The 16,287-nt window shown below is 36.2% G+C and overlaps 2 protein-coding genes across 2 annotated transcripts; both read left to right on the forward strand.

The window, feature by feature from the left end:
• Positions 1-2,618: 2,618 nt before the first annotated feature.
• LOC129891848 (DEAD-box ATP-dependent RNA helicase 32) lies at positions 2,619-10,574 on the forward strand. The gene is made up of 8 exons (XM_055967328.1): positions 2,619-3,175; positions 6,645-6,920; positions 7,421-7,744; positions 8,043-8,234; positions 8,369-8,524; positions 8,634-9,070; positions 9,373-9,536; positions 9,915-10,574. Exons 1-8 carry the CDS (start codon positions 2,801-2,803, stop codon positions 10,259-10,261), a joined length of 2,271 nt encoding a protein of 756 aa, XP_055823303.1. The 5' UTR covers positions 2,619-2,800; the 3' UTR covers positions 10,262-10,574.
• A 630-nt stretch (positions 10,575-11,204) lies between these two features.
• Positions 11,205-15,964, forward strand: LOC129891363 (polyadenylate-binding protein RBP45). The gene is made up of 7 exons (XM_055966694.1): positions 11,205-11,615; positions 12,203-12,668; positions 14,827-14,882; positions 14,958-15,088; positions 15,174-15,270; positions 15,344-15,505; positions 15,679-15,964. Exons 1-7 carry the CDS (start codon positions 11,292-11,294, stop codon positions 15,679-15,681), a joined length of 1,239 nt encoding a protein of 412 aa, XP_055822669.1. The 5' UTR covers positions 11,205-11,291; the 3' UTR covers positions 15,682-15,964.
• The last annotated feature ends 323 nt before the right edge of the window (positions 15,965-16,287 follow it).

Here is a 16,287-nt window from a genome sequence, read left to right on the forward strand (position 1 = left end):
CTACTATTGGCTCATTGATATTTGTTTTTTCCGGATTTGCCCTTGCCAAATATAGAACAACAACAACAATATATCCATCGAAATTCCACAAGGTATGTGAAGGGTGGTGTATACACAATTTTACCTTTGTTTTGTGAAGATAGAGAAGTTATTTTCGTTGGCTCAAAGGCTTACTCCTAAAGGTCACGCTACTTATGGCCAGGAAAGTACGTATAAGAAGAATATCTTATTGAGTGTTTCATTAATTAACCAACAATGAGAAAATTGATACAAAATTGAAATTGAAATTTGAGAGGTTATTAACTTACACCCTGTTTGTACTTTGGATTATTGTTGTATGTCATTTGATGATGTATTGTATTGTATTATCGTAAATTTTATGCTTTTTAGGATTGTATAAATGGTAAATCACTAACATTACCATATCATTATCAGATGTAAAGTTTTAAATTGATTTTGAGTGAAAAAGTACTGTTTTCGAGCTTCACTTATACGAAACTCTTAGGTTCATAAAAGGCATAATACATAAATTGGCCTTTAGATTTGGCTTCAAATTTCAAGCCTGGAAACAGCTCTGACAGAAATGCAAGATAAGGCTGCGTACAATAGACCCTTATGGTCGAGCCCTTCCTCGGACCCTGCGCATAGCAAGAGCTTTAGTGTACCGAGCTGCCCTTTTACCTCCAACTTTCATAGTACACAAGTAGACACTTTAACTATTCATTTTTAAACAAAAAAATGCAAAACCAACAGCTTTAGTGGGTGATGTACAAACGCTCCTACATAAATCTTTTAGCCACTAAATGACTGCCACGTAATTACAACATTTATACATATTTTGTAATTAAAACAAACAAAGAAAATAAAGGAAACAAAAGAAAATCCTGCCCTCACTCCCTCACCACTTGCCTAGCTCAGCCCACCCACTCTGCCCCCCCCTCCCATCAAAAAAAAATATTATTTTGAATATTTTTTATTGCATCACCCCACCCAGCCGACTCCGCCCCCTCTCAAAAAAAATAATTTGTATTGAAATAAAAGTTTTGATTTTTTTTGTTGTCTTGGACCACCCCATCCCCACCCCACTCACCTCCTCCCCAGTCAAAATTAATTTTGTTTTGAAAAAAAAAAGTTTTGAATTTCTTTTTGGTGTTTTGCACCACTCACCCTCTCCCCAAAAAAGAATAAATAACCGCCTAATATATATCTTAGGTGATTATTTTGTTCTTTTTTGAGAATGATGAAATAATGAAGAATTTGTGAAATTTTCTTCTATTTTCTGCTGACCTCTTTTACAAACTACTCTAGAATTTATATACATTGTATGGAATCTAATTTTATAACAGAATTGACAAGTGTCCCAATTTCTGTTGTAACCTCCTAACAACCTAAAAATTAAAATAAATACTGAATTTACAAATACACAAATAAAATAAACATTATGTACAAGTCATATAACCATTGGGCCTTCATCTACTATCCACACAACCTTTTCTGTCAGCCCAACTCAAACTGAAATCCAAATATGAAAACCCAAAATATAGGCCCAACTCTTGCCAAGCCCAAACTTGCCCCAACATAGAGAAATATCTGAGAGGTTCTAGACACTTCGATATGTACGAAGTGATCTGAACCTCTTCAGTCTTCAGCTACCCTTTCATCTTCTTCACTTCATCTTCTTATTCTTACCTGTGTATCATATCTCTGAAAGAGACAAATCACAACAGAGAAGAGGGTGAGTGGGGCAAAACACCAAAACGAATAATATATATATGGTATTCATTAAGGGTAGAGTTGTCATTTTCACTTCTTTTTACTATTGTGAGCCTCGAAAATTACACCTGGCGTATCTGAATTGCATCCCGATCACGCGTTATGCCAGGTTGGATTCGCGTGTTTTTTTGGTTTAAAAAATGGATAGTTAAAGACGCTATTTGTACACTATGAGAGTTGGAGGTCATATTTAAAATTTGAAACCAAGTTTAGAAGCCAATTTATGTATTATGCCATTCATAAAATATGGCGTGACAATTTTTAATATTCTCACATTGAACATATACATCAATAATTATATTACCTTTATGATTAGATTTCAGTGCATGGTTCTATGTCATTCGTTTCATGTCAAACAATGCAAGTTTTACATTAACATTAATGACTTTAAAATCACGAAATCACTTGCTTTGATCTTATATTTCTGTGCCTTAATAAATATCATATTAGCCTTTCAATTGCGAGGAGTCGAATTCGAATGGATAAGAGATGCTTTAAAGAGAATTTTTAATTTAGTTGTTGAATGGGTTCGTTGTTCAATATAAGAGATATAATAACATTATGAATACGGAAAGACAACAAATTAATTTTTGAATCAGATAATTTTATTGATGTCGTAAACTTAGAAGGATTATATGGTAAAATTAACTATATTTGGAGTAGGAATGCATAACAAAAGTTATTTTAAATTAATATTTGATCCAAAATCTCATAACAAATTAATGCAACAATTACTAAAACAATAATGATTTCGTTAAAACAAACTTTCACATTTTTTTTCCAAAAAATATGGAGTGAATTAAAGTGTGACCCGTTTAATAAATTAATCAGTTTGACCCACCCCGTATAACACGTCAAGTGGCCAAATCCGAAACCTTAAATCTTGCCAAAACCCTCCCCGCCGCCATCATCACCGGTTCTTAAATTCTCGCCGCCCGTTAACCTTTTGCTCACCGGCGATACAATTCCATCAGAAAATCTTATCCATTTTGCAGAATCAATAGACGTAGAAAGCAATTACAAAGGTATGAGAAAGCACGCGCCTAAATCACGGAAAGTTAAATTACAGAATCGATTATCAGAGGTTCATGAAATTGAGCTTCTGGAGGAATGGTTAGAATCGGGTAAACCGGAATCCGGTTCAAATCCGTTGTCGCTCGACCCATTACCACACAAAGCTCCGGTTGGACGCCTTCCTGATGGTTCATTCTCTAGGTTTGCTGGTTGTGATAGGTTCAGTCAATTGCCGGTTTCTAAGAAAACTAAAGATGGGTTAACTCAGTGTAAATACAAAACTATGACCGATATTCAAAGGGCTTCTCTGCCACACTCTCTTTTAGGGCGTGATATTCTTGGTGCGGCGAAAACTGGTTCAGGAAAGACATTGGCTTTTGTTATTCCGGTACGTTTGCAAAGTGATATGGATATGTAGTTTATTTTTCTTGAGTTACTGTTCAAAAACATGTCTAAAGTATTATTTTTTCGAGTTTCATGCCTGGACTATCAAGTTTCCTAGCTGAACTATAATCAACTGGTTATCAAAACACATCTCTAACTATCGGTTGTTCCCTTCTCTTAAATGAAATATCATCATCCCACCATAGTTTAGGTAGGAAAGGGTACAATTGATAGTAGGCCTGATATGATAAATAGCCGGTGATATTTCATGTAGCAAACTCGCATATGAAACTCGAAAAATCGGGATATTTAAATGTGTATTTGACCCTTCACCTTTTTTTTTAATACTTTAGTCTTTTAGTCAACATTTGGATTTATTCTTATCACATAAATGCATAGCTAACTAGCTATGCTGGTTATTGAATTGTATCCACGCGAGATATGCAAACAAGGGTGGTGGTAGGCTAAGTAGGTGTTTCTTTGTTTCTCATTGTTCTTTGAGAGGAATAGTTGAAAATTAAGGGTCAATATCTTCTGGTTGGTTGTATTGTCAATGGGCAGTAGCTTTTGTTCTCTTGCATAATTCCCCTAGAAAAGGGCTATGGCAATTGACAGCTTGCACAATCCTTTGGCTTTTCTCCCGCAATCCTCCTTGTACTCTGACAGCATCAGAATTCAGTTTCTAGCTTCTTCTTTCTCATGGTGATAACTTTCTTCTTTGTTAGAAATTGAACAAGAATGTAATAGACAATGACTCAAAAAATTATATTGCTTTATATCTTTAGGTAAGTGACAGCATATGATGAAAATCTGATTGAGATGCTGTCATGGACAACTGTAATTCCCAAAATTGCTTTATGATCCTAGCTTTACTTTACTTTTTTTTTTTTTGGATAATTATGATCCTAGCTTTACTTCAAACAATTCTATCTAATGAATGTCTCATTAAATTGGAATGAGAAGTAAAGCTGATTCATCATTCGTCCTCTCTTAGTTTGCTATTTAGAGTCCGTTTGAATTAGCTTATAAGCTGCTTTCAGCTTTTTTGAGTGTTTGGCTGACTTAAAGTTATTTTTGACTTAGCTTATCTAAAACAACTTATAAGCTGTGTTTTCAGCTTATAAGCCAAAAAAATAAGTTGAGTTACCCCAATTTTTTTTTAGCTTAAAATAACAGTTTTCAACTTATAAGCAGCTTAAAAAAAGCTTATCCAAACAAGCTGTTAGTATCCTCCCTTTTTTATGTGGGGGAAGGGAGGAAGGTGAAGCTTTCACAAGACATTAATGTCACCAAGATCTCAATATTATAATATTTGCAGGCTTATCATTTATTGATCTATTCTTTCTATATACTTTGGCGATTTGTCAGGAGATGTAATTTTGGATACTGATGCACAAAAAGGACTAGAGGAATTCTAGAAGTAAAGAACTGAATAACAATTGCTAAAAACACAATTTTTTTTGAATGCACACTGCACAATGGATGAGAAAGGCAAACAATGTTAATACAAATGCACTGTTTTAATGGTGATGCTTCTCATGTATTATTTCTATAATACCTCTTTTGTATTGAATAATGAGATGAGTTTCTGTTAAACTTGTAATGTAAACAAATGTGTACATCATCTGACTACTACCTTTTTCTCTTACCTAGTTTTCAGTTTTCATGACTTTTCCATCTCCATTTATCAGTCCCTTCTTCCATGTTTCTCTTTTCCATACCTTCGGCTTTTCCATCATTCTTACATTTCAAATCATCACTAGCTGTACAAAGCTGAATAATGTTTTTTTTTTGTTTCTTTAGTGTTCCTCGTCTCCATTACTTCTTTCCTATCTTTTTTATAAGTACCATTGTCCTCTTTTATGTTTAGTGTGTTTTACTAAACTAATCTGAAGTTTCCTTGCTTACTGCTAGTTTATAGCTTGCTAAGCTGTAATAAGTATTAACCTTAAAAATGGAGAACGTGATGCTTACTTGGACTTCTTGTATTAATCCGGATAACTCTTCCTACTTTACAAGATCATAGCCTTCAATCAATGGGTAAGCTCCCAAACAAGAAAGGTTCTCATCACAATATGAACACATTGCAAACAGTGGAACTTAATCAATTACTGCAATCTAAAACTAAACCAGCTTAGCAGAAAATTAAAAGGACAGGGATGAATAAATGTGCTTATGTGGTCGCGTTTTTGAAAGAGAAAACGACAGATGGGTATGTTCTAGAAGGAGAAGTGGTAGCTATGAAGAATTGGAGATGGAGTTTCGTTGGAAAGTGACGAAGTTGCTTGGACTAGCCTGTCTGTTGGAGCTAATTGGATGAATAAGACTGGACCAGTGGAGTGAAACAAACAGTTAGTCGTAATTTGGTAATAGTGACTTAAATAAGAAAGCTTCGAACTAAAAGATGTGCCATATAAGCTGCTAAAATGTCAGAAGGATAATAGGAATGAGGTGCCTAGTACTTATAAAAATTGAGGTGCTAATTTAATAAGAATCAATGGATATTTTTGATAACCAATAAGAATCAATGGATATATGATGCTCATAACAACAAATGAAAGAGAAATTGCAACCTAGTCGTGACAATTGCGTCTTTAGTAACAAGAGACTGACCAAAACATAAGAAGATTTATCTGCACTCAAGGAAGTGGGTGCAAACCTTGAAAATCAGAGTTTAAGTTTCCACAGAGCAAAAGCAATAGTGTTTTCATTTAAAATCTGCCCAAGCCTTTGTGGTTAGAGTTACTCGATACTTGTGTTGGTGGGGTAGTAGGTACCCAGGGGAAGAGTCGAGGTGCACTGCAAGCTGGCCTCGAGACCTCCACTATAAAAAATATTAGAAGATTATGTACTCCTGTTAATTAAAAAAATTATCATATCTTTCTCTAGCTCGAAGCAATTTGAATCATATTGTCTCGCCAAACTCTTTCTGATGCTTTTGACATGAATTCAGCTCTATGGAACTACAAAGTCTTCAATGCTATTAGCTGTGCTCCCTGCTCAAAAAAGTCATGATTCGTGTAGACTAAATTAAAAACGATTTTATCGCCAGAGTATTGTGAACAAATGAAACATTTTACCATAGAATCTTCGATAATAGCTGAGCTCCCTGTCCAAAATTGCATGGTTCCTCTTGACAAAGTTAAAAATGATTTTATGTTTCTTTATGTTAGTAGTGCAGGCATTCAGTTTGGATATGGTATGAATGTTGGCTTCACAATGTATGAGCGTCTGTTAGATAGCTCTTAGTCATGCGAATCAGCCCCTTGTTATTTCTTGACAAAAGAATGTAGATGTCCAATCTCTTATGTGGTTGCTGCTTCGGTATTCAATTTGTTAATTGAAATGTTACTTCCACAGTTCCAACGTTGTTTTTTGGCACTTTGATGCTTGAATCCCTTATTTCTTTAGTAGTGTAGTTTCTCTTTTTACTATCTTAATAAATTCAGCCACTTAATTAGATTTATTTCTAGGTGCTAGAGAAATTGTATAAAGCTCGATGGGGACCAGAGGATGGTGTTGGATGCATCATAATGTCTCCCACAAGGGAGTTAGCGGGTCAACTTTTCGAAGTACTTAAATCTGTTGGGAAGCATCATGGCTTTAGTGCTGGCCTTCTGATTGGTGGCCGCAAAGATGTTGACGCTGAAAAAGAGCATGTTAATGTACTTAACATCCTGGTCTGTACTCCTGGCCGACTTCTTCAGCATATGGATGAGACACCAAATTTTGATTGTTCACAACTTCAGGTCCAGTTAACAGCTATTTCCCCCTCCTCTCCTAAGGCTCTTTTACCATGTCTCGTCCTTGATAAGAGGCTGGGAGTATATACTCTGCATCATCAGGAATTGTTTTTGAGCTCCTACTTTATTAATGTTAGTGTAGACTACCTTGCACGGAAAATAATGCTGTAATTTGCTCATCACAGCATTCTAATTGTGATTATATAGCATCTAGGGACAGTTTGAATCCCTCATTTTTACCTTGGTGGGGTTTGGAACCTCCTTCATTGTCCTTTTCTCTGCTTTTTTCTTGGAAACATAGCTATTGAACAGTGGTCTGTTGAAGCTACTACATTTTTTGAAATTATTGTCTTTTATTTATTATTTATTCTATTTCAATTGTTTCTTCAAAGAAACATCCTTTCTTTTGTGAAAACACTTGTCTACCTGTCTTCATCCTATGCATTAGAATCATGGATGTTTGTTTAGTTGTTGACTTGGGTGCATTTTTCCTTGCCAGAGAACAGGTTTTAGTTCTGGATGAAGCAGATCGTATTCTTGATGTGGGGTTTAAGAGGGAATTAAATGCAATCATTTCACAATTGCCTAAACATAGGCAGACCTTGTTGTTTTCAGCAACCCAGACGAAGTCTGTTCAAGATCTGGCAAGGCTCAGTCTGAAAGACCCTGAATATTTGGGTGTACATGAGGAGTCTGATACTGCGACTCCCAACCGCTTGCAACAAACAGCAATGGTTGTTCCTCTTGATAAGAAATTTGACATGTTGTGGAGTTTTATAAAGGCACATCTTAACTCAAGGATATTGGTTTTCCTATCAAGCTGCAAGCAGGTATGTGAACTACTTCTTGGGGTTCCGTAAAATTGAGAATTTACACTTCACAGTGAACATTTTATCGTGAGATGACATGAATATTGCACTTAATCCTAGAGTGCTGGAAAATGAGTTTAGTACCTAATGTCAAAAAGCACTAATGACCTTCGGTATATCACCTGTTTTTGAAAAACAGAAAATTTTCTATCTGCTATACTGAATCGGGTTTCAGAGTATTCAACAGCTCAAATTTTTGCTCTTATTTTTCTGGTGATTTAATTCCTTCTTTCATTTCTTACTGTTCCCAATTCAACAGGTAAAATTTGTTTTTGAAACTTTCAAAAAACTCCGTCCTGGGATTCCCCTCAAGTGTCTTCATGGAAGGATGAAGCAAGATAAAAGGATGGGAATTTATTCCCAATTTTGTGAACAACGTTCTGTTCTGTTCTCCACTGATGTTGCTTCGAGGGGACTTGATTTTAATAAGGCAGTTGATTGGGTTGTCCAGGTTAGTTCTTGATGTTTTTTTAGAGTCGAAAGCCTGAAATGAAACTAGTGATTTTTCATCCGTTAAAGGATGTCGATGCTATTGTAAAGAAGGTAGAAAGTTTGACATGTATATGATGCAAACTCACCTTTCAGGTGGACTGTCCTGAAGATTGTGCTGCTTACATACACAGAGTTGGCCGCACTGCTCGTTACTTTTCAGGTGGAAGATCTGTTTTATTTGTGATGCCATCTGAAATAAAGATGCTTGAAAAGTTGGAAGAGAAAAGGATTCCCCTTCGAGTTATCAAGGTAGGATTTCATCCACTTTTGTTTAACAACTGAAGTTGACATAAAATATAATTTATCTCTTTCGCAAAGCATCTTGTTGTTTTGTTGTCTGATTATCAGTGTGAAACAGGCAAATGAAAAGAGGATACAGTCTGTCTCGGATCTTCTTGCTTCTTTATTGGTCAAGTACCCTGATCTACAACATCTGGCTCAAAGGGCTTTCGTGACATATTTGAAGTCCATACACAAACAGAGAGATAAAGAGACTTTTGATGTTACAAAACTTCCTATTGATGAATTCTCTGCTTCATTGGGTCTTCCTATGACCCCCAAAATCCGATTTCTGAAACAGAAACTCAAAGGGAAGACAGTGTCTGAAGCATTATCTCTCATACCGGAGAACACAAGTAATGATAATTTGTTGGAATTTCCAATTAAGGAGCCAGAATTTCCAAATAAGGATCCAGATACAGGTAAATCAGATGTAGAGGAAGTGGATGAAGATATCCTTCTAGCTAAGGAGACGCAAGGAGTTGGAGAAAATATTAACAGCAAAGGAGATGACATGTATGTCAATCACTTTTCTGATTTGTCTATTAGATGTGTAGAACTTTTTCTTTTAAGCAAGTAGGAATTAGCTTAGCAGAATGGATTTGTTGGTAATCTTACTTGCATTGCATGGTGGAAATGCAATTTTAGAAAATCTCTCATTAAGCAATGGACTGCTAACCTTAAATATATCCGATGTTTCATCTCCATAATACTCGTATTGCAATTCACCTTATATTTGTCTTAGCTGCTTCTCATTTTAATGTTTATGATCTTCATTGTGATTGATTTTGCTTCCTGTTATTTGAATTGTTTTGTAGGCTGGCCACTAGAGTTACGAAGAAAAAGAAACTAAAGATCAATGTCCATAGACCAGTAGGGACAAGGGTTGTGTTTGATGAGGAAGGGAACACCTTACCTCCTCTTGCAAGATTAGCAGCCTCAAGCAGTGGTGCAGACTCTGTTCAGCTCAACAAAGAAAAAGGTACTACTGATATACCCAAGAGTCTCAAAAGCTTTGGTTTCAATATCTTGTGCTATTTGAAATTTTCCTTTTTGATTATATCCGAGTAATATCTGGGAAACTATAGAACTTTTGCTGCTCTTTTTAGTTCAAACTCTTGGAACTTGCATTCTGAGTCTGTCTAGCTGTTCCCTGCATTTTCTGCATACTGTGTGCAGCAAAATTTGGTTATTCAGCCCTAGTCCTGTGTTCAGTGATTATTTATTTCGCTGATGCTAAGTCGTCGCTGGATATGTATAGTGCATATTTTCAATTGCATCTGTTACTTTCTTGCAACTTTTTTTTTTGATGAAGTCTGTTACTTTCTTACACTTTGTTCTATTATTGTCGACGATGCAGTAAATCAGAGATATGCTGAGTTAAGAAAGAACTTGAAGGTGGCCGACAAGGAAGACAAGGATTTGGACCGCAAACGTCGCAAAGAAAAACGAATCAAGGAGAAGATGAAGAACAAGAGAGGGAGAGAGGAGGATGAGGAGGAGGAAGATGAAGAACTCTCTGGGTCAGACATGGAAATCCCCAGAGGTAGAGTCGACAAGAAAACAAAGGTTTATTTTGACAGTGACAACGAGGATGGTGAGAGGACAGGGCACATGTCTAAAAAGGAGGGTATTGCTGCTGATGCTATATCTTTGGCAGAACAAGAAGAACTGGCTCTGAAGTTGCTAAATTCCATGCACTCATAATGGAACAACATTTTGGTAGCTGTAGTTTATGTTATTCTCAGAAGCAATGCTGTTATAATAGTACCTTGAATAGGTAGAAATCATTGGGTCACTTACGAGGCAAACATGAAGATGATTAGCTTATATGCAGTTGCTTTCATGCACAGTTTAAGGAAAAATGTAATGTTTTTGTGCTTGGAAGATAATACTAGAGAATATGTTTCTTTGGTTTTGTACTCATTAGGAAACTATCCTTCATTTGCTCATGTATTACTCAACTTATATATAAAATATTGACAATTTTTAAAATTGATGAGTAAAATTTATTTAGACATTTCAACTACTACTAACTTATTTCAATTGAGCACAAAAACAAATGGTGAGGTATTCCTATTAAACAGTTTTCTATTCAAATTTTGAAAAATCTTTCTGTGTGTGTTCTTAAGCGTATATAACATATTTAAGTTAATTACATAAATTATATCTCATCCTTTAATTATACACATCAACTTCGATTGAAATATGCATACAGTTTTACGATTATAGTTGTCAATATGTATAATTAGTAGACGTGACATTTTAAATAGTTACTTGATCTATATAATGGGCATTGAATACAATCACATGTAAATATATCGAGAATTTGAACTAAAAATGTCTAACAGGAACACTTCATCATGTGTTCAAATACTCAACTTAAACAAGTTGGCAGATTTTTTTCATTATTCCTTAATTTGAACCAAAAGTATCTAACAAGAATACTTTATCATGTGTTCAGGTGCTCAACTGAAATAAGCCGCAGTTCAAGTAACTGAATGAAATTTGCTAACAAATTTAACAGATAATTAAGGTATCATCTTGAATAACATAGTCCATATGGGTTGGGCTAATGAAGGCCCAAACATCCATCCCTGCTGACTAGTTCTCACAAAGCCCACGTACCCGTCCACCACGCCGACCCGAGAACCTTATCTCTGTCACCGTTCCAATTTTTTCTTCTCTTTCATACCCCTAGGGTTTCATCTTAGCTCGTTCCATTTCGCCTGAAAAAATGATGCCACAAACTGGAGTTGCTCAGCCACCAATGGCACCTATGTCAATGGATCAGTATCAGCAGCAAGCTCCGCCGACTCAGCAACAACAACAGCAATGGATGATGCAACCTCCACAAGCACAACAACCGCAATTTCAACCTCAGGCTCAACTTTCTTGGGGTCAGCAGCCATCGCAACCTATGTCTCAACAGTACGGTGCGACTAATCCTAGCCCTAGCTCGAACGTTAATATAAATGAGGTTCGGTCTCTTTGGATTGGGGACTTGCAGTATTGGATGGATGAGAATTATCTTTCCACTTGTTTTTATCATACCGGCGAGGTAATTTTCAAATATTATTCTGTGAATCCTCTGCATTTCTACGATTGTTTGATTAAAGAAGAAATTATTATTAGGAAGTTCGGTTTTTAGGTGGTTATAGAGCTGGTTAGGAACATCGCTTCTTTCTGATATAGTTTGGTGATGTAGTTATGACTTACAAAACGATTTCTTATTTGTGATAAGAGTTGGCGTAATTCATAATGATCTGAAATGTTGTTTTTTGGGAGATTGTAGTTAAAAGTTCTTTCATTTTCATGTCGAGCCTGCTGATTATGTGTTTGCATTTGTATGTGGAGTCGATTGAATTTGAATAGATTGCCTTTTTCATTTTAAATTTCCCAATGCATTTGGTTGCAAATTTTTAAGTGGCTTAGGTGATTGGTAGAAGAGGATAGGGTTGGAAGGTAATGTCAAATATTTGGAAAAAATGAAAACTTGGAGGTGAATTTAGAAGATGTGTTACAGGGTTGAAAGTTTCCTAGAGCAAAGGGTGGAAATCAACGGGAAAGATCAATATTTGCCTTAAGGATATTGGCTTCTATTTTTTAATTTGGACTATGATGATGGCTTCATTGTTCTTTCTGCAGCTTGTTTCTGCTAAGGTCATCAGGAATAAGCAAAGTGGCCAGTCTGAAGGTTATGGATTCCTCGAGTTCAGGAGTCATGCAGCTGCAGAAACTGTTTTACAGACATATAATGGCACCTTGATGCCAAATGTGGAACAGAACTTCCGTATGAACTGGGCATCTCTTGGTGCCGGTGAGAGGCGAGATGATTCACCCGAGTATACAATATTTGTTGGTGATTTGGCTGCTGATGTGACAGATTATGTGCTACAAGAGACATTCAAACCCGTGTATTCATCAGTAAAAGGTGCAAAAGTTGTAACAGATAGAATTACTGGACGTACCAAGGGATATGGATTTGTCAAGTTCGCTGATGAGAGTGAACAATTGCGTGCTATGACCGAAATGAATGGTGTACTTTGTTCATCTAGGCCCATGAGGATTGGCCCGGCTGCAAACAAGAAACCAATGGGTACCCCCCAGAAAGGTATGGCCATGTCACCCTTTCATCTGCTATGCTGAAGGCGGACCTTTTCTATTCTTTTTCTGTTTGCAGTTCGAACTGTACTGTTTGTTGTCTGCATTCCTGATATGGGGAAGTCAGCGATGCCATAAATCTCTTGATGTGTTCAGAGTCTATAAGTTGATCGTTGTTTAAGCTTTGCGCTTGAAGTAGTGGAATCATTAAGATCTTTTTCTTCAAGTACTTAACTTTCTACACTTGGGGGCATTTAATTGTTTCAAAATGTGCACAAACTTATAAAACTCGTGTTGTCTCAAAGCAGGAAACAGAGAGGCTCTCATATGGGGGCCTGGAACTGGTTTCAGCTGAAATGATTCCACTTTAGTGCGTGGCCTCATTTTAGGTCAGTGTATTTGTTTATGTCACACTTCCTTACTTCGTATTCTTGTGGCATCTTATGCTACATTCAGTTAATTTCCAGTTCCTGAATTACTATTACAAGCCTTAGTAAATTATTTCCATTTCTATCAAAATTTAAATTTCCTTCCTTCATTTTTACCAGTTTATTTAATTCCTCAGCTGGCCTTGTGTTATTTCAGTTAGGATCTATCTCGCACACCTTTAAATAATGCTGCCGCAAGCTGTTTCCATTCATTTCCTTACAATTCTTTTCCTTCCTTTGTGTGTCACGTTAGTTGTCTGTGTTAATGGTGTTTGCTACTAAGTCTGGGAACTCAACTACATCTATCAAGACCTTTTCTTTCGTAGGTCAAAGTAATGTAATATTGATCAATCTTGTTGGAGATGCAAAAAACGGTTATATCACTAGTTTGTTCCATATGATTGGACACCTTTGATTAATCCTTTGAGGTGATTTTTATCTTTTCAGTTCTAAATTCTAATACATTTGTCAACCAGAACTCTTTCCATTCCAATTACTGTCCATTACTTTTTTGTCGGATTGTTCAATTGGTCATGTGAAAATAATATCTAGAGATTTAGAAACTAAATAAAAGATTTTCAAATTGTAATCTTGTGTTTCCATAATACTTAAATTTTGAAGACAGTCGACTTGCGAAAATGCAACTGACAGGGACTTGGAAATAGAAACTTGTGGATCAAATTGGTTGTTCAGTACACATGTCGGTGTAAGCATTAGGTATGGATGCGAGTACTGGCATAATGTTGATTTATTGGTCTTTATGGGGATGCTAGAAATAATATGTTAACTTCCGTGGGTCCGTTCTATCTTCCTTGGTCGTGGTTGTGATATCTGCATTGTAAGAAGATAGCATAGCTCATCTATTTCAAAAAACAGAAGATAGCATAGCTCAAGTTGAAAGTACCCTCCACCTCCAACGGTTGTGGGTTTGAGTCGCCACGTTGCCATTATAAAAAAAAATGGTTCAGATACTTTTTACACCATTTTGGTCTGTTACTTTTGAAATCGTTTTGATATTTCAAAACAAACAAATCATGTTAATATGTCCTCTGGGAGTATCTTATATGTGGACTGCTGTTATCAATATATGATGGAAGGCTGATACATTGAGAACATAACATTTATACTTCTCATAGAACCATAAAATGTATTTTTAACTTAATTATGATTCATGTGTACTCCGTTGATATTTCTATTGTTGCATTTAAGAATTAGAAGGGCTTGTTTGTTCAATGGGAAAAACAATTCTCTAGCCTTTTCAGCTCATCTCCCTATAAACTGCCTGAACAATTTGTTTTATCAAAGGTACATGCCACAAACATTGGGATTTTAAATCCATGTCTTTCAAAGGGCGTGCATTCACGTGTAGGCTATAAAGTAATGCATACGGATACTTATTTTTTATAATTCTGTTTTTTATGTATTTGAATGCATTCATCTGTTTCCTGTGCTCATGGATTTTCTTTCCGAGAACATGTGATGGTGGAAATGTAATAAAATGATTGTTATAATGAATTGGAATGTTGTCAAGTGATTTGGTTATACTTTCTGTTTTAGAAGGACCTCACACTCTACAATTGACTGACATGTATAAAGCTTAGGTCAATTTATGTGTATCCTGTCTTTGTTTCTTCTTTTATGCTTGTGTTGCTGTATGTGCCGGAGAGTCAAATTTCTCACCCTAGATGCTTTAGCACTTTTTGATGACTACATTTCTACTCACATCTTTTACCATTGCAGCTACCTACCAAAATCCTCAAGCTACTCAAGGCGAAAGTGACCCCAATAATACAACAGTGGGTAGCTTGTTTTGATGTAAAGTTTGTTTATCTAGTATATTCACTTCTAACCTTTTATATTCAAATGTACAGATATTTGTTGGTGGTTTGGATCCCAGTGTTGCAGAAGAACATTTGCGACAAGTTTTCTCCCCATACGGTGAATTGGTTCACGTGAAGATAGTGGCAGGAAAGCGCTGTGGTTTTGTTCAGTTTGGTAGTAGGTAATGCCAGATGCGATTTATAATGTCTATTGCTAGATTTCTTGTCCATGTTCTTTTCTTATGTTTTATCATTCGGCATTTCCAGAGCTTCTGCTGAGCAGGCTTTATCAAGCTTGAATGGCACACAATTGGGAGGACAAAGCATTCGGCTTTCTTGGGGGCGTAGCCCCTCTAACAAACAGGTTTTTGGCCTATATTTGCTGTGTTAAACTTAGATTAATCAGCTTCTGTGCTGACTCTGATTATTCTATGTAGTCCGACCAGACTCAATGGGGTGGTAGTGCTGGTGCTGGTGCTGGTGCATATTATGGGTATGCCCAAGGATATGAGGCTTATGGATATGCTCCTCCCGCTCAGGACCCTAATATGTATTATGGGAATTACCCTGGATATGGGAATTATCAGCAGCCACAACAGGTATGACAGATCTGGTCTGGAAGGTCTCTTTGGCTTACCATTGTTTGCATTCCCTGAGTTGGGCCTTTTCACTTTCTGGGTAGTCTAGGAGTTTGTTGGGACTTTCCTATATCTGCTTCTTCTTCTTCTTCTTCAAGAGTATTTGCTCATTTTTTGTTTTCTTCATTATGCAGTGATTTTGCTTATTTTCAAGGAGGCAAAGAAGTAGACAGCATTCAAGTTTCCAGTGCTGAGGCTGATCTTTCCAGTTGGTGAGACTGGTTGTACAATGATTTGATAAACTGAGTGATTGTGTGAGTTTTTGTGGGACATGTTCTTTTCTTCTGTCTGTAACTTGAGTTTGCTATGACACTGTAACATGTACTGAAACGTTCTGAGTAGTATCTTGACCTGCGTGTAGACTTTGTTAAGTTTTTCCTTACTATCATGATTTGCAGTATTGGATTGCTTTTGGTTTAATGTTCGTGCAGATTTAATTGTGAGCAGCATCCAGTAGATGTGATGCTTGTAATTGATGAATAAAGATGGTAGAATAGCTGTATTTTAGTCCGAAAGAGATGTGGAATTTGTTTAGCTGGTTTTATCAACTTCTAGTCTTCCTGTCATCTCCTCCCCCAATTTTGTATGTTGTGTTAAACTCTTTTACTCTTTAGAAGTCTCAACCAATTATGCATCAAACTCCAAATATTTGAGATTAAAATCAATTGAGTTGTTTCTTTATGTTATATGATATAATAACTATGTTTCCTTTCATATTACTGGGTAAAAATATTGTATCTTTG

Source organism: Solanum dulcamara, chromosome 6 (genome assembly GCF_947179165.1).
Source record: "Solanum dulcamara chromosome 6, daSolDulc1.2, whole genome shotgun sequence".
Taxonomy (NCBI): Eukaryota; Viridiplantae; Streptophyta; class Magnoliopsida; order Solanales; family Solanaceae; genus Solanum; species Solanum dulcamara.

Excerpts from the sequence above, each read along its gene's own strand:
- LOC129891848 (XM_055967328.1), top strand. The coding sequence starts at position 2,801 with ATGAGAAAGCACGCGCCTAAATCACGGAAAGTTAAATTACAGAATCGA. Across the intron at positions 7,745-8,042 it reads TCCTATCAAGCTGCAAGCAG|GTAAAATTTGTTTTTGAAAC; the intron begins GTATGTGAACTA and ends CCAATTCAACAG. Across the intron at positions 8,235-8,368 it reads CAGTTGATTGGGTTGTCCAG|GTGGACTGTCCTGAAGATTG; the intron begins GTTAGTTCTTGA and ends CTCACCTTTCAG.
- LOC129891363 (XM_055966694.1), top strand. The coding sequence starts at position 11,292 with ATGATGCCACAAACTGGAGTTGCTCAGCCACCAATGGCACCTATGTCA. Across the intron at positions 15,089-15,173 it reads TTTGTTCAGTTTGGTAGTAG|AGCTTCTGCTGAGCAGGCTT; the intron begins GTAATGCCAGAT and ends CGGCATTTCCAG. Across the intron at positions 15,271-15,343 it reads GTAGCCCCTCTAACAAACAG|TCCGACCAGACTCAATGGGG; the intron begins GTTTTTGGCCTA and ends TATTCTATGTAG.